This window comes from Uloborus diversus, chromosome 7, assembly GCF_026930045.1.
Source record: "Uloborus diversus isolate 005 chromosome 7, Udiv.v.3.1, whole genome shotgun sequence".
Lineage (NCBI taxonomy): Eukaryota > Metazoa > Arthropoda > Arachnida > Araneae > Uloboridae > Uloborus > Uloborus diversus.
In genome coordinates this window covers 131833430-131850269 of record NC_072737.1, presented here as the reverse complement: position 1 = coordinate 131850269, position 16840 = coordinate 131833430, and the positions used below count along the sequence as shown (strand labels likewise).

At 33.8% G+C, this 16840-nt stretch overlaps 1 protein-coding gene across 1 annotated transcript in view; it reads left to right on the top strand.

Annotated features, from left to right (window-relative positions):
• The window catches only part of LOC129226882 (uncharacterized), a 48560-nt gene extending 32693 nt beyond the window's left edge, over window positions 1-15867 (top strand). Inside the window, exons 9-13 of the mRNA XM_054861511.1 lie at window positions 16-79; window positions 4204-4255; window positions 6175-6194; window positions 10397-10472; window positions 15490-15867. Of these exons, the coding sequence (XP_054717486.1) occupies window positions 16-79; window positions 4204-4255; window positions 6175-6194; window positions 10397-10472; window positions 15490-15696 (419 nt within the window). The 3' untranslated portion in view covers window positions 15697-15867. The remainder of the gene's footprint in view (window positions 1-15; window positions 80-4203; window positions 4256-6174; window positions 6195-10396; window positions 10473-15489) is intronic.
• The last annotated feature ends 973 nt before the right edge of the window (window positions 15868-16840 follow it).

Sequence of the window (16840 nt, the reverse complement as noted above, 5' to 3'; positions counted from 1 at the left end):
GATATTTATTTTCAGATGTTGTTACTGTGACTAGTGATATGATTAAGAGCTGTACGGATAGCTGTGCGAGTCCATGCGTGTAAGTATCCAAATGTTTTGCAGAGAAGTTATGTTACATAACTACAGTTCTGAACTATTTTCATATATTAAACTATAACAGCAATACTGATGCTCATGGTAGGTGAACTATTTATGTATAACAAAGTATCCTAAAAGAAAATATATCATTTTTACTTCATTTTACAAAAAAGGAAGTATTGTATTCGCGAAAAAATTTTCGCGCAAAAATCGGCCTTAATTTCCATTTTGCTCACCCCCGAATGAATGTTGAGTTTTTTTTTTCGACTCGTCCACACATGGATAGGTGCCTAAGAACGTATAGACACGCGAAATATCCATTTTGACGATTCCCGAGTTAATTACAACGAGTTTTCTCGTGACGTCTGTATGTACGTATGTGCGTATGTGCGTACGTATGTCACATAACTCAAGAACGGTATGCCCTAGAAAGTTGAAATTTGGTACGTAGACTCCTGTGGGATCTAGTTATGCACCTCCCCTTGTGGTTGCATTCGGGTGTTTCTAAGAGGGACTTTTGTCCCTTTTTGAGGGGAAATCATTGTTAATTTCGATTTAAACTCAAGTGGTGTTATCATTTGGCGGACACTTGGCAATGTATCGCCAGTCTTTTGGTTGCCAAGTTTTGTCGCCAACTTGGTGACAAATTTGGCTGTTTTTTTTAAATCTGGTTTTAATTTGGCCACTGTTGGTGATATTTAGAAAGTAAACTATTGAATCACATTAAACTTACCAATGGGAAAATGACATTAAATTGGAGTAAAAGGAAGTCATGTGAGGCACACATCAGCTCGTTTCATTTATCGAGTAATAGGGACAATTTGATGAAAAAATGTTTAAGTCACAAAACAAACTAAGTCAAAACAGCGTAACCAAAGATAGAAACTCTTCATTTGACTATGTTGCGTTGTACATGATCATATACAGCAGCCCAGGGATACTGGCGGGAGGACGGAATTAAAACCAAATAAAATTCTTGATTTTAAGTTACATTGGTAATAGTAATATGGTAATACAAAATAAACAAGAAACGATTGTTATGACCAACCCCGCCCCAATACACTCGTAAGATTAGGGTTGCCTAGTAAACAAGACCAATACCGCATTTGTTACAGCACTATCCGCTGCCTTAATATCACTGATCTAGTTCCCGACTGAAACAGCTTTTTAAAAACAGATTTTGAAATTTCTGTTATCATTTAGGGAGTACTTCATGCTTTATCTAGTTCTGTACATATATGTTGAGCTCTAGTTTGTTCGCTCTTTTTTCTCATTTTTCCCTGGCACATTTCCTGTATAGACCAGTGCTTTTAATCTTTGAGACCAAAAAAATTTAGAACAGGATGAAATCTCTTAGAAAAGTAAGAAAATATAATAAAATAAATAGAAAAAATAATTTGCGGGCGATCTGAGGTCGGGAAGGGGAGAGGACAGGGGGTTTCAGGGTTGAAAACTATTTATTGTAAAACTACAAGTCCTGCCGAAAAGAATAAAACGACAAAATTGTTGATAATAAAAAGATCTTCAACTTTAGTATTTGCACTTTTTTTATATAAGCTCAAATTTGTGCCAAAAATTCAAAAAACCGACTTTTCGGTTTTTTAGCCTACTTTCCCAGCAAAAGTCAGAAAAAGAAGAAAAAAGCATGAAAGAAGGCCTAATGCATTTTAAAAATATCGCAAAAAACAAACAAGTCAAAAATAAATAAAATAATTAAATAGATATCGAAAAATTAAAAATTGGAAAGTAAGGTATTGAGATGGGGAAAAGTGTCTGTAGGTCCTGTGTGCCTGTCTCCCCCCCCCCCCCCCCAATAACGTTTGAGTGAATAATCCGATTCGATTTTTTTTTTTTTTTTGAAAGATCTCGGCGAGGACACCTCATTCCTATATTTCATTTTTTGATTCAATTTTGAACAGTTCAAAAAAACTTAACATTATCGCCTACAGGGAAATTCAAGGCAATTCCGAACTGTGAGGCGAATTTGCTTCAAACAAACTTTCTAGGAAAAAGCATTTGATGAAAAACTTTTATATAGAATATCTTTTTGATTTGAACAATTTTCCGTTCAATTTTGAACAGTTCAAATCCTTTAACATTAGCGCCTACGGGAAAACTGAAAGTCAATGTAGATTCCGTACTTGAAGGCGAATTTTTTTCAAACAAATTTTGTTGGAAATAGCTCTTGACGCCCAACTCGAGACTCCGATTCCTAGAATTTAGGGGCACCTGACTCCGACTCCGACTCCTGTGCCTGACAATTAACCGACTCCGACTCCCCGATTTCGACTCTGATTTCGTAGCTTTGGCAAAAATTTATACCCGGATGACAAATGACTGACTCCGATTCTTGGATATTCGACTCCAACTACTTTATCTCAAAATGAGATTGACTCCGACTCCGACTCCACAGCTATGGTTTTAACTGTGAAATAATTATTGTTGATATGACTTGTTTTTATTTTCACGCTAAAGTTTTAATTTAGGTATTCAGTTTTCGGCGGATAAACTCGAAATCATTTATGTTTCTGCATAAAGATATGCGCTGACGATTTTTTTTTTTTTTTTTGAGCAATCACGATTGCTTATTGTTCTCACTTGACTGTTTTGTGATGTCCTATCATTTTATTTTCCCACCGCCATCCTCCGCACCATCACCGCCGACCGGCTCCTCACGATGCTGCTCTTACAGCGAAAGCCGTCTCCAGGTTGCATCCATGTCCTACACACAGACGCGCGTACATACACAACTACACACACATACACATAAATACACACACACAAACACATACACGCACATACACAACGCATACACATATACAAACGTATACATACAGACAGCTACACATACACACACACAAACACATACACACACGCATACACATATACACACGTATACATACAGACACCTACACATACACACACACAAAAACATACATGCATTCATACACACAACCACCCACACACTTATGCCAGTACACAGACACAAACACACATGCCTACACACACATACACATACCCCTACACACAAACACACATACCCCCCACACACAAACACACACACAAACATACACACACTCGTGATTTCGAAAAACATAATTTGAATTCGAAATGTCAAAATTCAAATTAATTTTTTCTTTCTTTTTTTTTTTTTTTTTTTTTTTGACAATGAAAATTATTTTTTTAAGTTGACATTTTATTGTTTTTATTTATTTTGGTAAGTGCATTAATTCATTTAAAAAATATTTTTGGCAGCAAGGGAAAAAGAAACGACTCTTTTTTTTTATATGATGTATTTATTTTAAAGAGTTTATTAATTTTAATTGTTATTCTTTCTTTTTGAAAGCTATTAAAAAGATTTTTAATGGAAAAAAGGGCATTAGCTGCTTTGTTTAAAAGGTGCTGCTATTTTATTTGTTCGTTTTTTGAGAATATTGATCATGTACCAGAAAGTAGTATGGGTATACGGGAAAGTAAGCTCGTAAACGATTGATGCTTCTTGCATTCTTATTTATTTATCCATTTTTACAATGATAACAATTGCACAATTCTGTAGAAACACGCGAATCTCTCAAAATCTCTTCTGTATGTTACCTCAGCAGCAGTTTAGTTTCAAAAGTTACCACAAGTGGGGTAATAGAGCTAGTTTTCATTTACTCCATATTTCTTTTTACTTCAACTAACCTTTAATGCTTTTTTCTCTAAGTAGTAGTTTGTATCACGTCTCAGTACTTTTAAACTAGGGCAGCGATATGTGGTGTGAAAGCCTGGAGTAAGCAGAGGCCCTTTAGTCCTCAGGTTGGTTGACATTAATTTGTACTTTGTTGCCATTTTGCTACTTCGAAACTATATCTCGATCTTTCTCAAACCCCTCTCATCTCTATGAAAAGACAGTTATCATCCACCGCATCCTTTGAGACCATTTGCTGCGGAGCAGCACACATCCGGGTATTTTAATCCCCCGTGATAAAATATGTACATGCGTCCCCGTCTACCTATAAGGACTATAACGATTAGATATAGAAGCAGTATTTAAATGTATGTATACGTAATCTTGCTAATTTGTAATCAATGTCCAATTTTTGAGAAACCTTCCATTCTTATTCATTTAAAAACTTTTTTCAGAGATCAGCAGTATGAAATAAAATATGAAGAAGTGAATAACTATGCACACGTGGTAAGACTTCATCTATTATTATTATAAATATTTTTACTCGCCAGTGTAAAGCTAAAACATAGTTCATATGTGGTTGAAAGTCAATGTAAAATTTCGTAGACCCTGAACATTTGCTTGAATAAATACAAAGTGACCAGTAATTAACGCGTTGAAAATAAATATCTATTTCTGGAAAACTTTGGCGTATCGAGTCAAATTTGGTGGTTCGATTCAGTTCGTTGGCGGGGTTTTTTTTTTTTTTTTTTTTTTTTTTTTTTTTTTTTTTTTTTTTTGAGCAATCTCATTGAGTTGGCTTTTGTTGTTTATTTTTCAGTGAAAATGTCGAGATATAGTACTCTGAGACCGTTTTCATGGTTCAAACGTATTATTCGAACAACAACAGCCCAATTGTGTCTCAAAAAAGTTTTCGACAGAGTTTCAGTTTAAGACACGAAACAGATTTCGTGAAGAGTACTCTAATGAGCGGATTTCAACTTTAGAGTACCCAAAATCGAAAAGTATGGGGATCAACTGAGCAACCTATTCTCCTGACTGGAACCCCGACGATTCATTTTTGTGGGGTTATATCAAAGACAAAGTTTGCCCTGGAACTACCAAGAACTTCGAAGACTTGAAAATTGCGATTCAGACAGCTACTGAAAACATTGAAACTTTAACCCTACAGCGAGTGATGCAGAATTTCGCTATTCGTTTGCGCCATAGCTAGAGATGGAAAAAACATCGAGCATATATGCAACTAATTCCCAAGTATTGTACTATGTTTTAGAATTTAAGTACAATTTTTGAATCAATAGTTTTAGAGAAATTAATTTTTAACATCTTCGTGTTAATTACTGATCACCCTGTATGTTGAAATACTATGCTGCCAGACTCTGCTATATAAGTTCCCTATTTTCTCTTCGTATGCAAGGCTATAGTATTCGCAACTCCAGAGCTCGAATACGCTACCTTGTGGCGATTAACAATACTAAAGAAAAAGGTAAAACATTCCATTCCACGTGCTTTCTTTGGGGTAAATTACAGGCTTCAGACAATTTGCGGTGTAATGTAATTTCAGAGGAATAGAAAAGCGAGCTTCCCACAAACATGATGAAAAATTACTCTCATTCACTAATCGTCAAAGCAAGTTATAATTTACGGTATTTATTTGTTTTACCTTTTTCATCCGCCATTAGACAGTGGCTGCAGCGCCCCCTATAGTTTATTGGAGTTGCGAATTAATGAAAGGTGTTCGAGTGAGTCAGCAGTATAATGTCAAATTTCGGTTAATGTCATGGAACTGAAAAAATTCGAATTTTCTGACAAGTAGAAAGCTGTGAAGGAGTTTCGGCTAAAACAATAGTTTAACTCTCATTGTTTCCCAACATTTAGGATTCTACACATCACTTCTGTGATGAAGTGTTTACAATCGACATCTTCGGTACGCTTACTATTGTATTTTCCATTGTTGGATTATTCATATTGTTCCCAGTTCCGTGCAGCTTCAAACTTTCTTTAAATGACGACACAGTTCTTGAGAAAACACAGGAGATTTATTTACAACTATGTACAAGAAATATCGTTAACAACTGCTAAATTAACCATAGCAATTAGGCAAATATCGATTAACACCGTATACTCAACGGTCAACCATGTATTTACATCAAAATACACAATAACAAAATACGCAAGGCTTTCCAAAGCAAGAACTGAAACGAGACTATGGAATAAACGCCAAATTTAGCTAGATTACAACAAATTAACCACAAAAATAATTACTATTTACAGAATTTGTAACAATATCTATATTTTAATTTGTCGTACAAATTTCAGAAATGTTGCACGTGTGTGGTCTTTCATAGTTAAAATTTAATTTCATGAAAATGCATAAATATACCTGTGATTTAAAAAGGTTTTTTTTTTTTTTTTTAATTTTATAGTGCAATGATGAGTGGTGTCGGTAAGTAGATCCATTCCTCAATTTCAATCTTTTGATAATTTTCTTCAAAAATCTGCCTTTACATGCAATGAAGATAAAAACATTTCTATCGTGAAAAGTATGTTGAAAAAATATTTAATTTAATTCTTTAATGGAAGAAATTGGTAAATACGCTGAAAGACTTTTATAAAAAATATTGTGGAATGTTAAAACTTTATATGGTAGAGTTAAGCGAAGAAGAAAATTTAGAACATGAGATTATAAATAAGAAAAAAACGAGGGAAGACACACAATGAAATAATAGAAGCGGAAAAAACAGTAGAAATGAACAGCTGTACTTGGCGGAAGCAATACAGAGAAATGAAAGCAGAAAAGTTTCGTGGAATTAATGCAGATGATTAAGAAGATCGTGCTATGAAAAGGAGATATGTAATTAAAGATTGAAAGTATGAACTAAAAATAATGAGATAAAGCACGGATTCCCAAACGGAGAAAAGGCACTAGCCCGGGGAAAATATTAAGCTGTCCTCAAAAAAATTTATCTGTCAGCCTTTAAAAAATTCAAATATTCATAACAAATCTATATAAATAAAACAAGGGATCTATGTGTATGTATGTGTGAATATATGTATGTTCCCTATACAAATTCGCAGTTTAAAGCGGATCTCGAGCAAATTTGGCAGGAAGGTACTTGGGCACCCGAGAAAGAACGTAGTGGAGTTTTCAAAAGCCAAAACAGAGAACCGAACCGTCGAATTTTAATTTTAGGACCCGAAAATGGTATTTAATGGTTCTTCTACCCGAAATAATTATCCATTTTTCTTAATTTAGATCAAATTCGAAAGCCCGTGAAAAATACCCTTGAAATTGACTTACTTCCTTCAAATTTCAAAAAAAGAAAAAGAAAACAAGACTGTAAAATCACCCGGAAAAAAATTAAAAGCATTTTTAAGCCGAATGGAACTCCAGTATCAAATCGGAAGTTTATCGTTTGCTAACGAGCTCGATTTAAATGAGCGTCAATAAAATCATTTTTGATCTCTTGCCGTTTTTTTCACTGAGAACAAATAAAATTGTTCCTTTTTGTTTTGAAGTAAAATTTTTCCTTTTGATTATTTTTTTGGCCATTTATCTCTCTCTCTCTTTTTTTTTTTTTTTTTTGACTGCCAGCAGATGATAATCAAGGATTTTAGTTGTATTAATGGAGGGTTGTGTTTTTAATTTGTTCGGGACTTTCCGATTTGCCGTTGACGAAATTTAAGAATCATTATTTTAACGGAAAATTGTGTGTTTTTTTTTTTTTTTTCAATTATTTAAGTATAATTGTTGAACACGCGTCACATGACCTAACTTTTATTTTCGAGGTAGATCGTGCAAAGTCGGGCAACGCAGCTAGTAAGTACATAAATAAAAGAGTCAATTTTCATTAATGCCATAAATTTAGAGTCTGCAATCGATGATTTTCTTCGTGAAGATTGGCTTCACTCGCATTTGACACGTCTCACGTCTCTCTTTTTTATAAATGGACTTTTTTTTAATATATATTTATTTTCACTTTTTTCCTTCTTAAAGATCTATTCACTTATATAATAATTATTCATATATGTCCTGAACACCTTTCCCCCCCTCAGAGTGTAGCATCATTTGTGGACGGCTTAATTGTAAAACGTTGAAATAGAAAAGCGAAGAAAGTTAAGTAAAGAAAAATGCAAAAGAACTAACATTCACAAATAGTGGTCGATTGCAAAATTAATATTGCCCAAACTCACAAAGAAGATTAAATGGGTGAAATAAAAAGTTTAAGGAAATTAGGCGGAAGCAACTGGAAAGAACACCAAGCAAAACTTGAAAGATGAAATAGAAAAGCAAAACAGCAGCAGCGACGAAAATTTCAATAGCAGATGTGTCGAAACCAAAGTTAAGGCAAACACAAGAAAAAGACTGCTAATGATGGAGTCGCCAAACTTTCGTAACTGATTTTGAAAATTTTTCGGTTGAAGACTTGCAGAGAACTCAGCTTTCACTTGGAGATAGTCTTGTTTTTGAAGAAAATGATCAACGAAATAATACGTAAGTGCCGAAAAATACAACTTAAGAAGATTTAAAAGAATAAATAGAGTTGAAAATACTGATGCGGATATGAAACGAGTGCAATCGAGACATAAAAAAGTTTTATTAAAGTTATGCAACTGAAACTTTTAAGAGAAAAATGCAATAAAAGATTATAAAAAGATAAGTTCGATAGAAGTTCAAAATGTAAAGTGAAAAATTGGAAAACTCATTAAGTTCAAAGAAAATAAATTAGAATTTTTCACTAAAAATGAAACATTTAAAAGTTTTTTTCAACATTTGTAGACAAACTTACAAAACTTATTGACACATTACTTGTCTTTTTTTGGTGTATACTCGTACAATTATTTCATTGTTAAAATTGATTTTCCAGCCTGATTGTTTAGAAAGCTCACAATTTTTGTAAAATATGAAAATACTAGCTTTTGCCCGCGGCTTCGCTCACGTTGATGTAGTTTTTTTTCAATTGATTCAAGTTAATGGTCATTAGAGGCAGAGGTCAAATAGTTACTAAAACGTTGTTTGTCTCTAGTTTCGCCGACATTTCAAATTGCCTGCCCCCTTAAATGTATCAAAAGGTATGATTAAAACTGAAAATTAGGGGGAAAGAGAGTAAATGAAATGTTGGCAAAACTGAGAAGAACCCCAAAAATCACAAAAAATAAATCACGAAAACGTTCAGGAGTTGTAAAGAAGTCAGTTTGGGTAATTCCCAAAAAATCCAATTCGAGTGAGGTCAACTATTCTTAAATAAAGTGAAACAGTTCCCTTATAATCCCGATCTCCATCAAATACATAATATCCAGCGCTACACCGGGAATCTAAACTATTGTATGATGTGTAACTTCATACCGTAGAAATCATCCCAAAATAGGGTCAACAATGATGCTACCCGAAATGTCTCCAATAAACAGTAAAAATTTGGCAATTGTTTGAAATTGTGTGCAAAGACAAAGTAATGGAAGTTTTTGCGCTGTTTATGAATTTGCGAATTAGTTGGTGAATTATTTTACGTGTTAACAAATTTAAAGGAAGAAATATTAAAGAAATGGCGATATTTGGTTACATGGTGAAAACCGAGAAACAGTATTGCGTAGTCTTTAGCTTCAAAAACAGCGACAGTTGAAAAAAATGCCAAATGCCTTAGCTATTGAAATGATTCCACAAAAAAAGTTTGGCTAGATTCCTGCTGATCGATTAAATACCCAGTCAATACAAATAAATGAAAAATCCATTAGATGCCTCAAAGTTGCATTAAAATGGAAAAAAATCAGCCAAATCCATGTATTATTTGCCAATCTTGTGCAAAAATCTTACTTCAAGATTTGACTTGAGAAAAGCCTTGAACAGTCACGAAAAGCAAAGATAGTCAACAATACAATAGTCGCTATCGACAGGGAGTTGAGATGATACACTAAATATTGTATTGAGTTAAGGAAAGCCTTCGAACATGGAACTAAAAAGCTCATAACTCGTTTTTTATTCTACTTAGAAATTTCGAAAAGGTGCCATCTTCAGCAGAAAAATCGGAGCTTTCGATGGACATATAATGTTAATATGTGCAAGTATTTTTTCATCCCCACATTAGAGAATTTATACTAAAATTGTGTTTTATTGCCTCCCAAAGGGGGTTTTGTCCCCCATAATGGGACGAAAACTACCCTATGTGTTATTCTGATGCATAAGCTATATTATTGTGAAGTTTCATCAAAATCCATTTAGTAGTTTTTGCGTGAAAGAGTAACAAACATCCATACATCCATACAGACAAACTTTCGCATATATAATAGTAGTAAGATTATTTATAATGATAATAATCATTATTATAAGTATTATTAATTTGAAATGCGTAAAGATAAACTTGATATTTCAGCAAACAAACCAATATTTATATGTTTTTAAAAAGAAGCTTTCAATAAGTTGAATTTTTGCGAGAAATTTTACTTCCAATAATGTTTTCTAAAAATATATTATGTTACCAAAATCTGTTTATGCAATCTACGTTTTCATGCTTTCTTTTTTATTCGTCTTGATTAGTTGAAAGTTTTCGATAAAGAGAAATATTTATGGACGAATTCAATATTGTTAAAAAAATACATTTATTTACTATTTTGTATCTTTCTACTTATTAAATTTGTTTGTTTGCTTTTTAGATTTGCAAGAATAAAACTGTCTATATATTTCAAGAGATTTCGTGTGACAAGGTTTATTTATCAACCAAAATTTGAGGTACAGTTGTTCGTTATAGCATTATTTTGAACTTTAGAAGTAAAACAAAATCCAAGCAACATTCCAAAACAGTGAAACTGCTGTTTTGGCATATTTAAGTAGATCAGAGGTTCCCAACCGGTGGTTCGCGAACCCCCAGGGGTTCGCGAGGTGCAGGAAGGGGGTTCGCGAAAATTTCGGTGCAATGGCGGATTTTTCCTAGTTTGGTAAAAAATTATAAAATATTCAATTTGCACACATAGTTACTAAATTTTTTTTTTAATTTGAAAACGCGCCAGACTCTTGTATTAAGCTCAAAAAAAAAATCTTTCAGCGGTTTTATAATCTTGGTTAAAAAGAAATTCTCATTTTTTTGTTCGATAGACAACAAAAAGAGATATCCTTCCTTCTTTATTGCGAGGCGCCATGCAGAAACGTTGTATTAAGCTGTGGCGGGGATCACGATGACCTTAAAAAGGCGCCATCGCGTGGAGTCAATCAAACGATATACATAATGTACATATATCGAAAAAAATAAAGAATTCTCAAACAATGCATCATAGGGGTATTATTTCTAATCTGGTTGAAATATAACTCGGGAATTTCCGTCGAATTCAGTCATCGAATAGCAGACATGACAGCAAAAGGCTCCAAACTTAAAATTTATTACTGGATTTTAACCATCTGTTCGTTTTCAAAAATATATAACATCAGCATGCTCATAGTTCTGGGGAAATAGTTGTTAACAGACGTATTTAGAGATACTTTAGAGATGCTTGAAAACAAGTGAATTTGTTTGCAATTGGTTTTGCTACGTGAACTTGCTACTCTGTTTGGGAAGTTATAATCGTGTTGGTAATTTTTATGATTTAATAACTCTCTGCTGTTATGGATCTATGGTTGAAAACTGGTAGTTTGGTTGAGCGACAAATGGACAAGCAGTCAATCGATCAACCCTCAACATCAGCAGTAACTTTCGAATCAACACAGGATATTGAAATAGATAGCTGTAATGAACTGCCGCCTCCCCCGACTAAACAGAAAAGTGAACTAGGGGAAAAAAAAAGGAAAAAAGCGAAAATATGACAGTGACTATTTACAAATGGGCTTTTATTTTACTGGAGAAGAGTCTGAACCTAGACCGCTTTGTCTTCTCTGCAACGAAGTTCTAGCGAACAGCAGTTTGAAACCGTCACTTCTGAGAAGACACCTCGAAACAAAGCATCCGACACACAAGGACAAACCTATCGAATATTTTAAAAGAAAATTGGAATATAATAAAAAGTGTAGCGTCTCTACGTTCCTGTTAGAATCCAACGAAAATAGTAAAATGGCCCTTGAAGCTTCATATCGAGTCAGTTATAGAATTGCAAGATCTGGACAGCCACATACAATTGCAGAAAATTTAATTGGACCGTGTGCTAAAGATATTGCTAAGTGTATGCTGGGAGAAAAGTCAGCAAAAGAAATTGACCTGGTTCCGCTATCAAATAACACAGTATCACGCAGAATTACTGATTTGGCAAGTAATGTGGAGAAAGAAATTGTGAATAAAATAAAAGAGAATAATTTTGCGATCCAGCTTGATGAGTCGACTGATGTAGCAAACGCTGCAATATTACTTGTCTATGTTAGGTATATTTTTAACGATGCAATTAAAGAAGATGTACTATTTGCAAAACCTTTGAAAACCAACACAACTGGAGAAGCAATTTTCGAACTGGTCAACAGTTACTTTGAAGAAAATGGAATAGATTGGTCTTTGTGTGTGGGTGTGTGCACGGATGGTGCAAAATCAATGACAGGAAAATTTGTTGGCTTTGTGGTGCGAGTAAAGAAGACTAACAAGAAAATTGAATGGACTCATTGCTGCATTCACAGACAAGCATTAGCATGTAAGCGTATTCCCGCAGAATTATCCGCTACTTTGAATGATGCGGTAAAAATTGTAAATTGCATAAAATCACGTGCCACAAACTGCCGTCTATTTCACGCGCTTTGTGAGGAATTGGGAAGCCTTCATGTTACTTTACTTCTACACACAGAAGTTAGATGGCTTTCCCGTGGCAAAATTTTGACACGCCTATTTGAATTGAAGTCAGAAGTCCAAGCATTTTTTGTTGATCATCCATTTCACTTGTCCACTTGCATATTCGATCCTCTTTGGATGCAAAGGCTTGCATATTTAGCTGACATCTTTTCAAAATTAAATGAATTAAATCTATCCTTGCAAGGTGCAGTTGTTAATATTTTCGTTGTATATGATAAAATTGAAGCTATGATAAAAAAATTGAATTTCTGGATCCAATGCCTGGAAATGGGTGAGTTTTCTTGTTTCACTTCTCTTAGTAGTTTTTTATCAGAAAACTCAATGAAACTTGATGAAAGCGTTAAAAGAAATGTATGTGAACATCTGCAACATCGTGAACTAACTTTTGACGAGTATTTTCCTAATAGGCGTAACGTCCCTCTCTCAAACAACTGGATACGCAATCCTTTTGAAGGAAATCCATGCTTAGAGAACACCCTGACATTACCTGAAAAGGAAATGCTCATCGAGTTATCCTGTGATAATTCATTGAAAACTACCTTTAAAGAGCGCTCGTTAATTGACTTCTGGCTCAGTGTAAGAAATGACTATACCGTTTTGTCCAAAAAAGCAATTCGAATTTAATTACCATTTTGTACAACATATCTGTGCGAGAAAGGATTTTCCTCCTATACTTATCTCAAAGATAAATACCAAAGCAGATTGAATGCAGAGCCTGATTTAAGACTCAAACTGTCAGACATTGAACCAAACTTTCAGTTTCTTTGTTCCGTCAAACAGCCACAAATATCGCATTAAGGATTTTTTCCCCAATTTAAAGTATGCTTAAAAAACATAGTTGGTTTATAAAACTTCTTGTTTATAATTTTTCTTGTAGATGTAGTTTTAACTTTTTATTAATGTTTGCACTTAATGATATTTTACAATTATATTTTTGTTTATTGCAATCAAATGCTGCAAAAAATGGAAAGCAAACATGCTGTTTTTTTATTGTTTCTTACATGTTACTAATTTCAACATCAGGGGGTTCGCGAACTTTTTTGCCTGTTCCAAGGGGTTCGCAAAGAGAAAAAGGTTGGGAACCGCTGAAGTAGATTGACAGTAGGTCGTTGATTGAAGAGTTTCTCTTTCTTCTGAAAAAAAAAAAAAAAAAACTCTTTCTAAATTATTTTAGAAAATTGGTAATGTTTCAAGTATTTGTTTTACGTGAAGATGCCAGCTTTACGAATGCCTTGATGCTTTAAGAACTGTTTTTTCGAATGTCAGCTTCAGGACATTTGATCTTAATGATAAAAATGAAAATTTACCTGACAACTGAAAATAGCATAATAAATATTGGTTTAACACATTGACTTTCAACCATGGAGCGTGCCTCCCTAGGAAGCGCTGAAGAATTTCAAATGAGGTATGTTTTACTTCATTATAAAATAATAAAGTAAAACAGAAAAACTTCTAAAACGTACTGTAGTTTTTTTTTTTTTTTTTTGTCAAGAGTAAACGTTTTTATTATTATTGCGTTTTTATTATTATCAGCGTGCCTCCTTAGGAAGCGCTGAAGAATTTCAAAGGAGGTATGAACGTATAAAATAATAAAGTAAAACAGCAAAACTTTCAAAACGTGCTGTAGTTTTTTCGTCAAGAGTAAACGTTTTTATTATTATTGCCCTTTTTGAGTTTTCTAGTGTGTTTTTCATTCACATATCTCAAAATACGAATTTTCAGCATTAACGTACCGTAGAGTCAACATATCTAGCTGGACATTGAAAGTGCTTTGAGATGTTCTTTGTCACAGTCGCAACCCAATATTCAAGAATTTTTCAAGGATAAACGGTGGTATCCCTCCCACTGATTTTGTGAAAGTAACTGGTGTTACATGCTAAATTCACCTACATACCTCAACCAATTAGCATTTAGTTTTTGATTCTTTGATTTCAAGTGTCCGATTAATAATTTGTTCAAAACAAAACTAAGCGTTGTAATATTAAACTTTGTGTACGAAATTATTTATATTTTAACAAAATCACCAGTTTCTGCTATCTTAAATCAGTTGCAGTTTCAAATTCCTATCGTATTGATCATATGAAGCAGTGAGAAGCAAACGGACGTAAGTGGACATTTTCGAATTTTGAGTAAAATGCGTTTAAAGTTCCGGTCCTCGTTAGACCTTAATTTGTTTTCTAAATCATGCTGTATAGCAGCACCTACCAGATCTAATAGTATTATCCCTTTCCCCAAAACAGAGGTGAGGTTCACCTACCATTTATATACTATAGTTATCTACAAATTCTTAATTTTGGCACCTACCTCTCTTTGCTTCTCACTGCATATAGTTTGGGAACGTGACCTTACATCAGTGTTCAACAAGGGGAGAAGAGTCTGAAAGGTTAGAAACACCTGGTCTAACAGATTTTATTTTATATCCTAGAAATTCACATAAAATTACCATTAAAAGTACGTAGGACTCAAAATTCGTTTCATTTTCTTTGATTGTCGACTGCTGATTAAACGCTTCTGCAAAGATATTTTTAACCTTGGCCCCACTAGATGGCACTGACGCTTTCGGGCCTTGAGAATTTATGACTTTTCTGTGTTAAACCGATGCAACTGTGATTTGCTCTTGAAATTGAATGGAATCCTGTGCATCCACCAATCATTCACAAGTTTCAAAGTTGGTTTGTTTTTGATTGGACGTCCCCCATTTTGACCACAAGAGGCGCTGAACTAAACCCTGGAATCAACCAATCAATGGCAACGTAATGAAAAACATGGATCCCCTGTAGCGCCCTCTTTGTTGCCATGAGTTTCAGCTATGGTGTCGGCCTATAAACGTAAGTGAAATTTAGTGGGGCCATGTTTTAACTTTTCACAAAAACGAAAACTCCGTATGCTGCACAAAACTATTCAAATGCTTCCATTGTTGTATCTTCAGCTCTAAACAAAACAAATTAATGCTCAATCAATGCATCTAATTCCAGACATTTCTTGCAGAGTGTTGAGATGTTTAGTTACATTGGAGGCTACATGGGCATGTGGCTTGGTCTTTCATTGGTTTCCTTCTTCGACCTCTTTGAAACAATCACTTACCTGCTTTACTATCCTGCTGGTCGTAGTTTCTGGAAGTCACGAAAACAAAAGAAGAAAGCCATGCTTGCTGGGTTCAACAAAGGTGTATTTTATTCATCTCGAATTTATTGATTTGAACTATGCCAAAATTTGAAAACAAAATGTTATGAAGAAATTATTTCAAGAGGAAGAGGATGCTGAAGTGTTGCACTTCGTTACGTAAAATTTATATCTACCTATAGATTTACTTGTAGTTTAATGTCCTGCATGAGCGAATGTTAAAAATAAAATAAAGCTTTTTATTAGTGCATCCCATTCATAAACTATGATTTGCTTATTGTTTTAACTTTGATACATACACACACACACACGCACAAACATGCCTATACATACACACACACACTGTAATCATTAGCATATCATTCATACAGACATATCAAATGTAAACATTATAACTTTAATGTTACAATGTTTCATATATACTTAATCTATACATAATAATACTATCAGTACCCGCACGGCGATGCCCGGTGCTAAGAATTTAAAGTACGTTCGTTGAATAAAAACAATTTTCAATTCAATTTTGCTATCCTACATAAAAAAAAAAAAAATGAGGGTTAGCTTTATTGGTCTACATGACATTATTTGGCGCACCCACCATACATATTTTGGCATTTATATTAAATAGAGATAGTATCTGTATACTTATCTGTATACTTATATGTGCATTATATTACTTAACCACGTACATATTTAAACGGTCAGTGCACATTTTTCCGCGAGAAAACTCGTTGTACATTGTTGTAAATAACTAAAAAACGGAATCTTTGCTTTTTTTTTTTTTTAATACTGTCTTACGCATGGGAGCCACCAATTGTAATTTTTTTATGTTTAAATAGTCTTTGGTGCTCGAAATGCCAATGTGATGTGCCATCGAGCAGCGTTACTATGTTTGATAATATATTTCAAAAATTTGGAGCCTTGACATTAAATTTAGAAATTTTAAAAATTCTAGGAAAATATGCGTATTTTCTCGAAATAGGCATAATTTATGAGAGATATTTTATGGAAAAAGTGAAAAAAGTCTCAAAAAAAAAAAAAAGCCTTAGAAGTTCATACTTGATATAAGACCTACGAATTTACTTCAAATTTCGTTTCCAGAAAAAATGCATATTTTTTTTCTCATTGAGCGTTCTATCTTATTACTAAATAAAGTGTTTGCATTGTTTAGCTCTATCTTGTCAGATAACTGTCTATTTTGTAAAGTTTCCATATC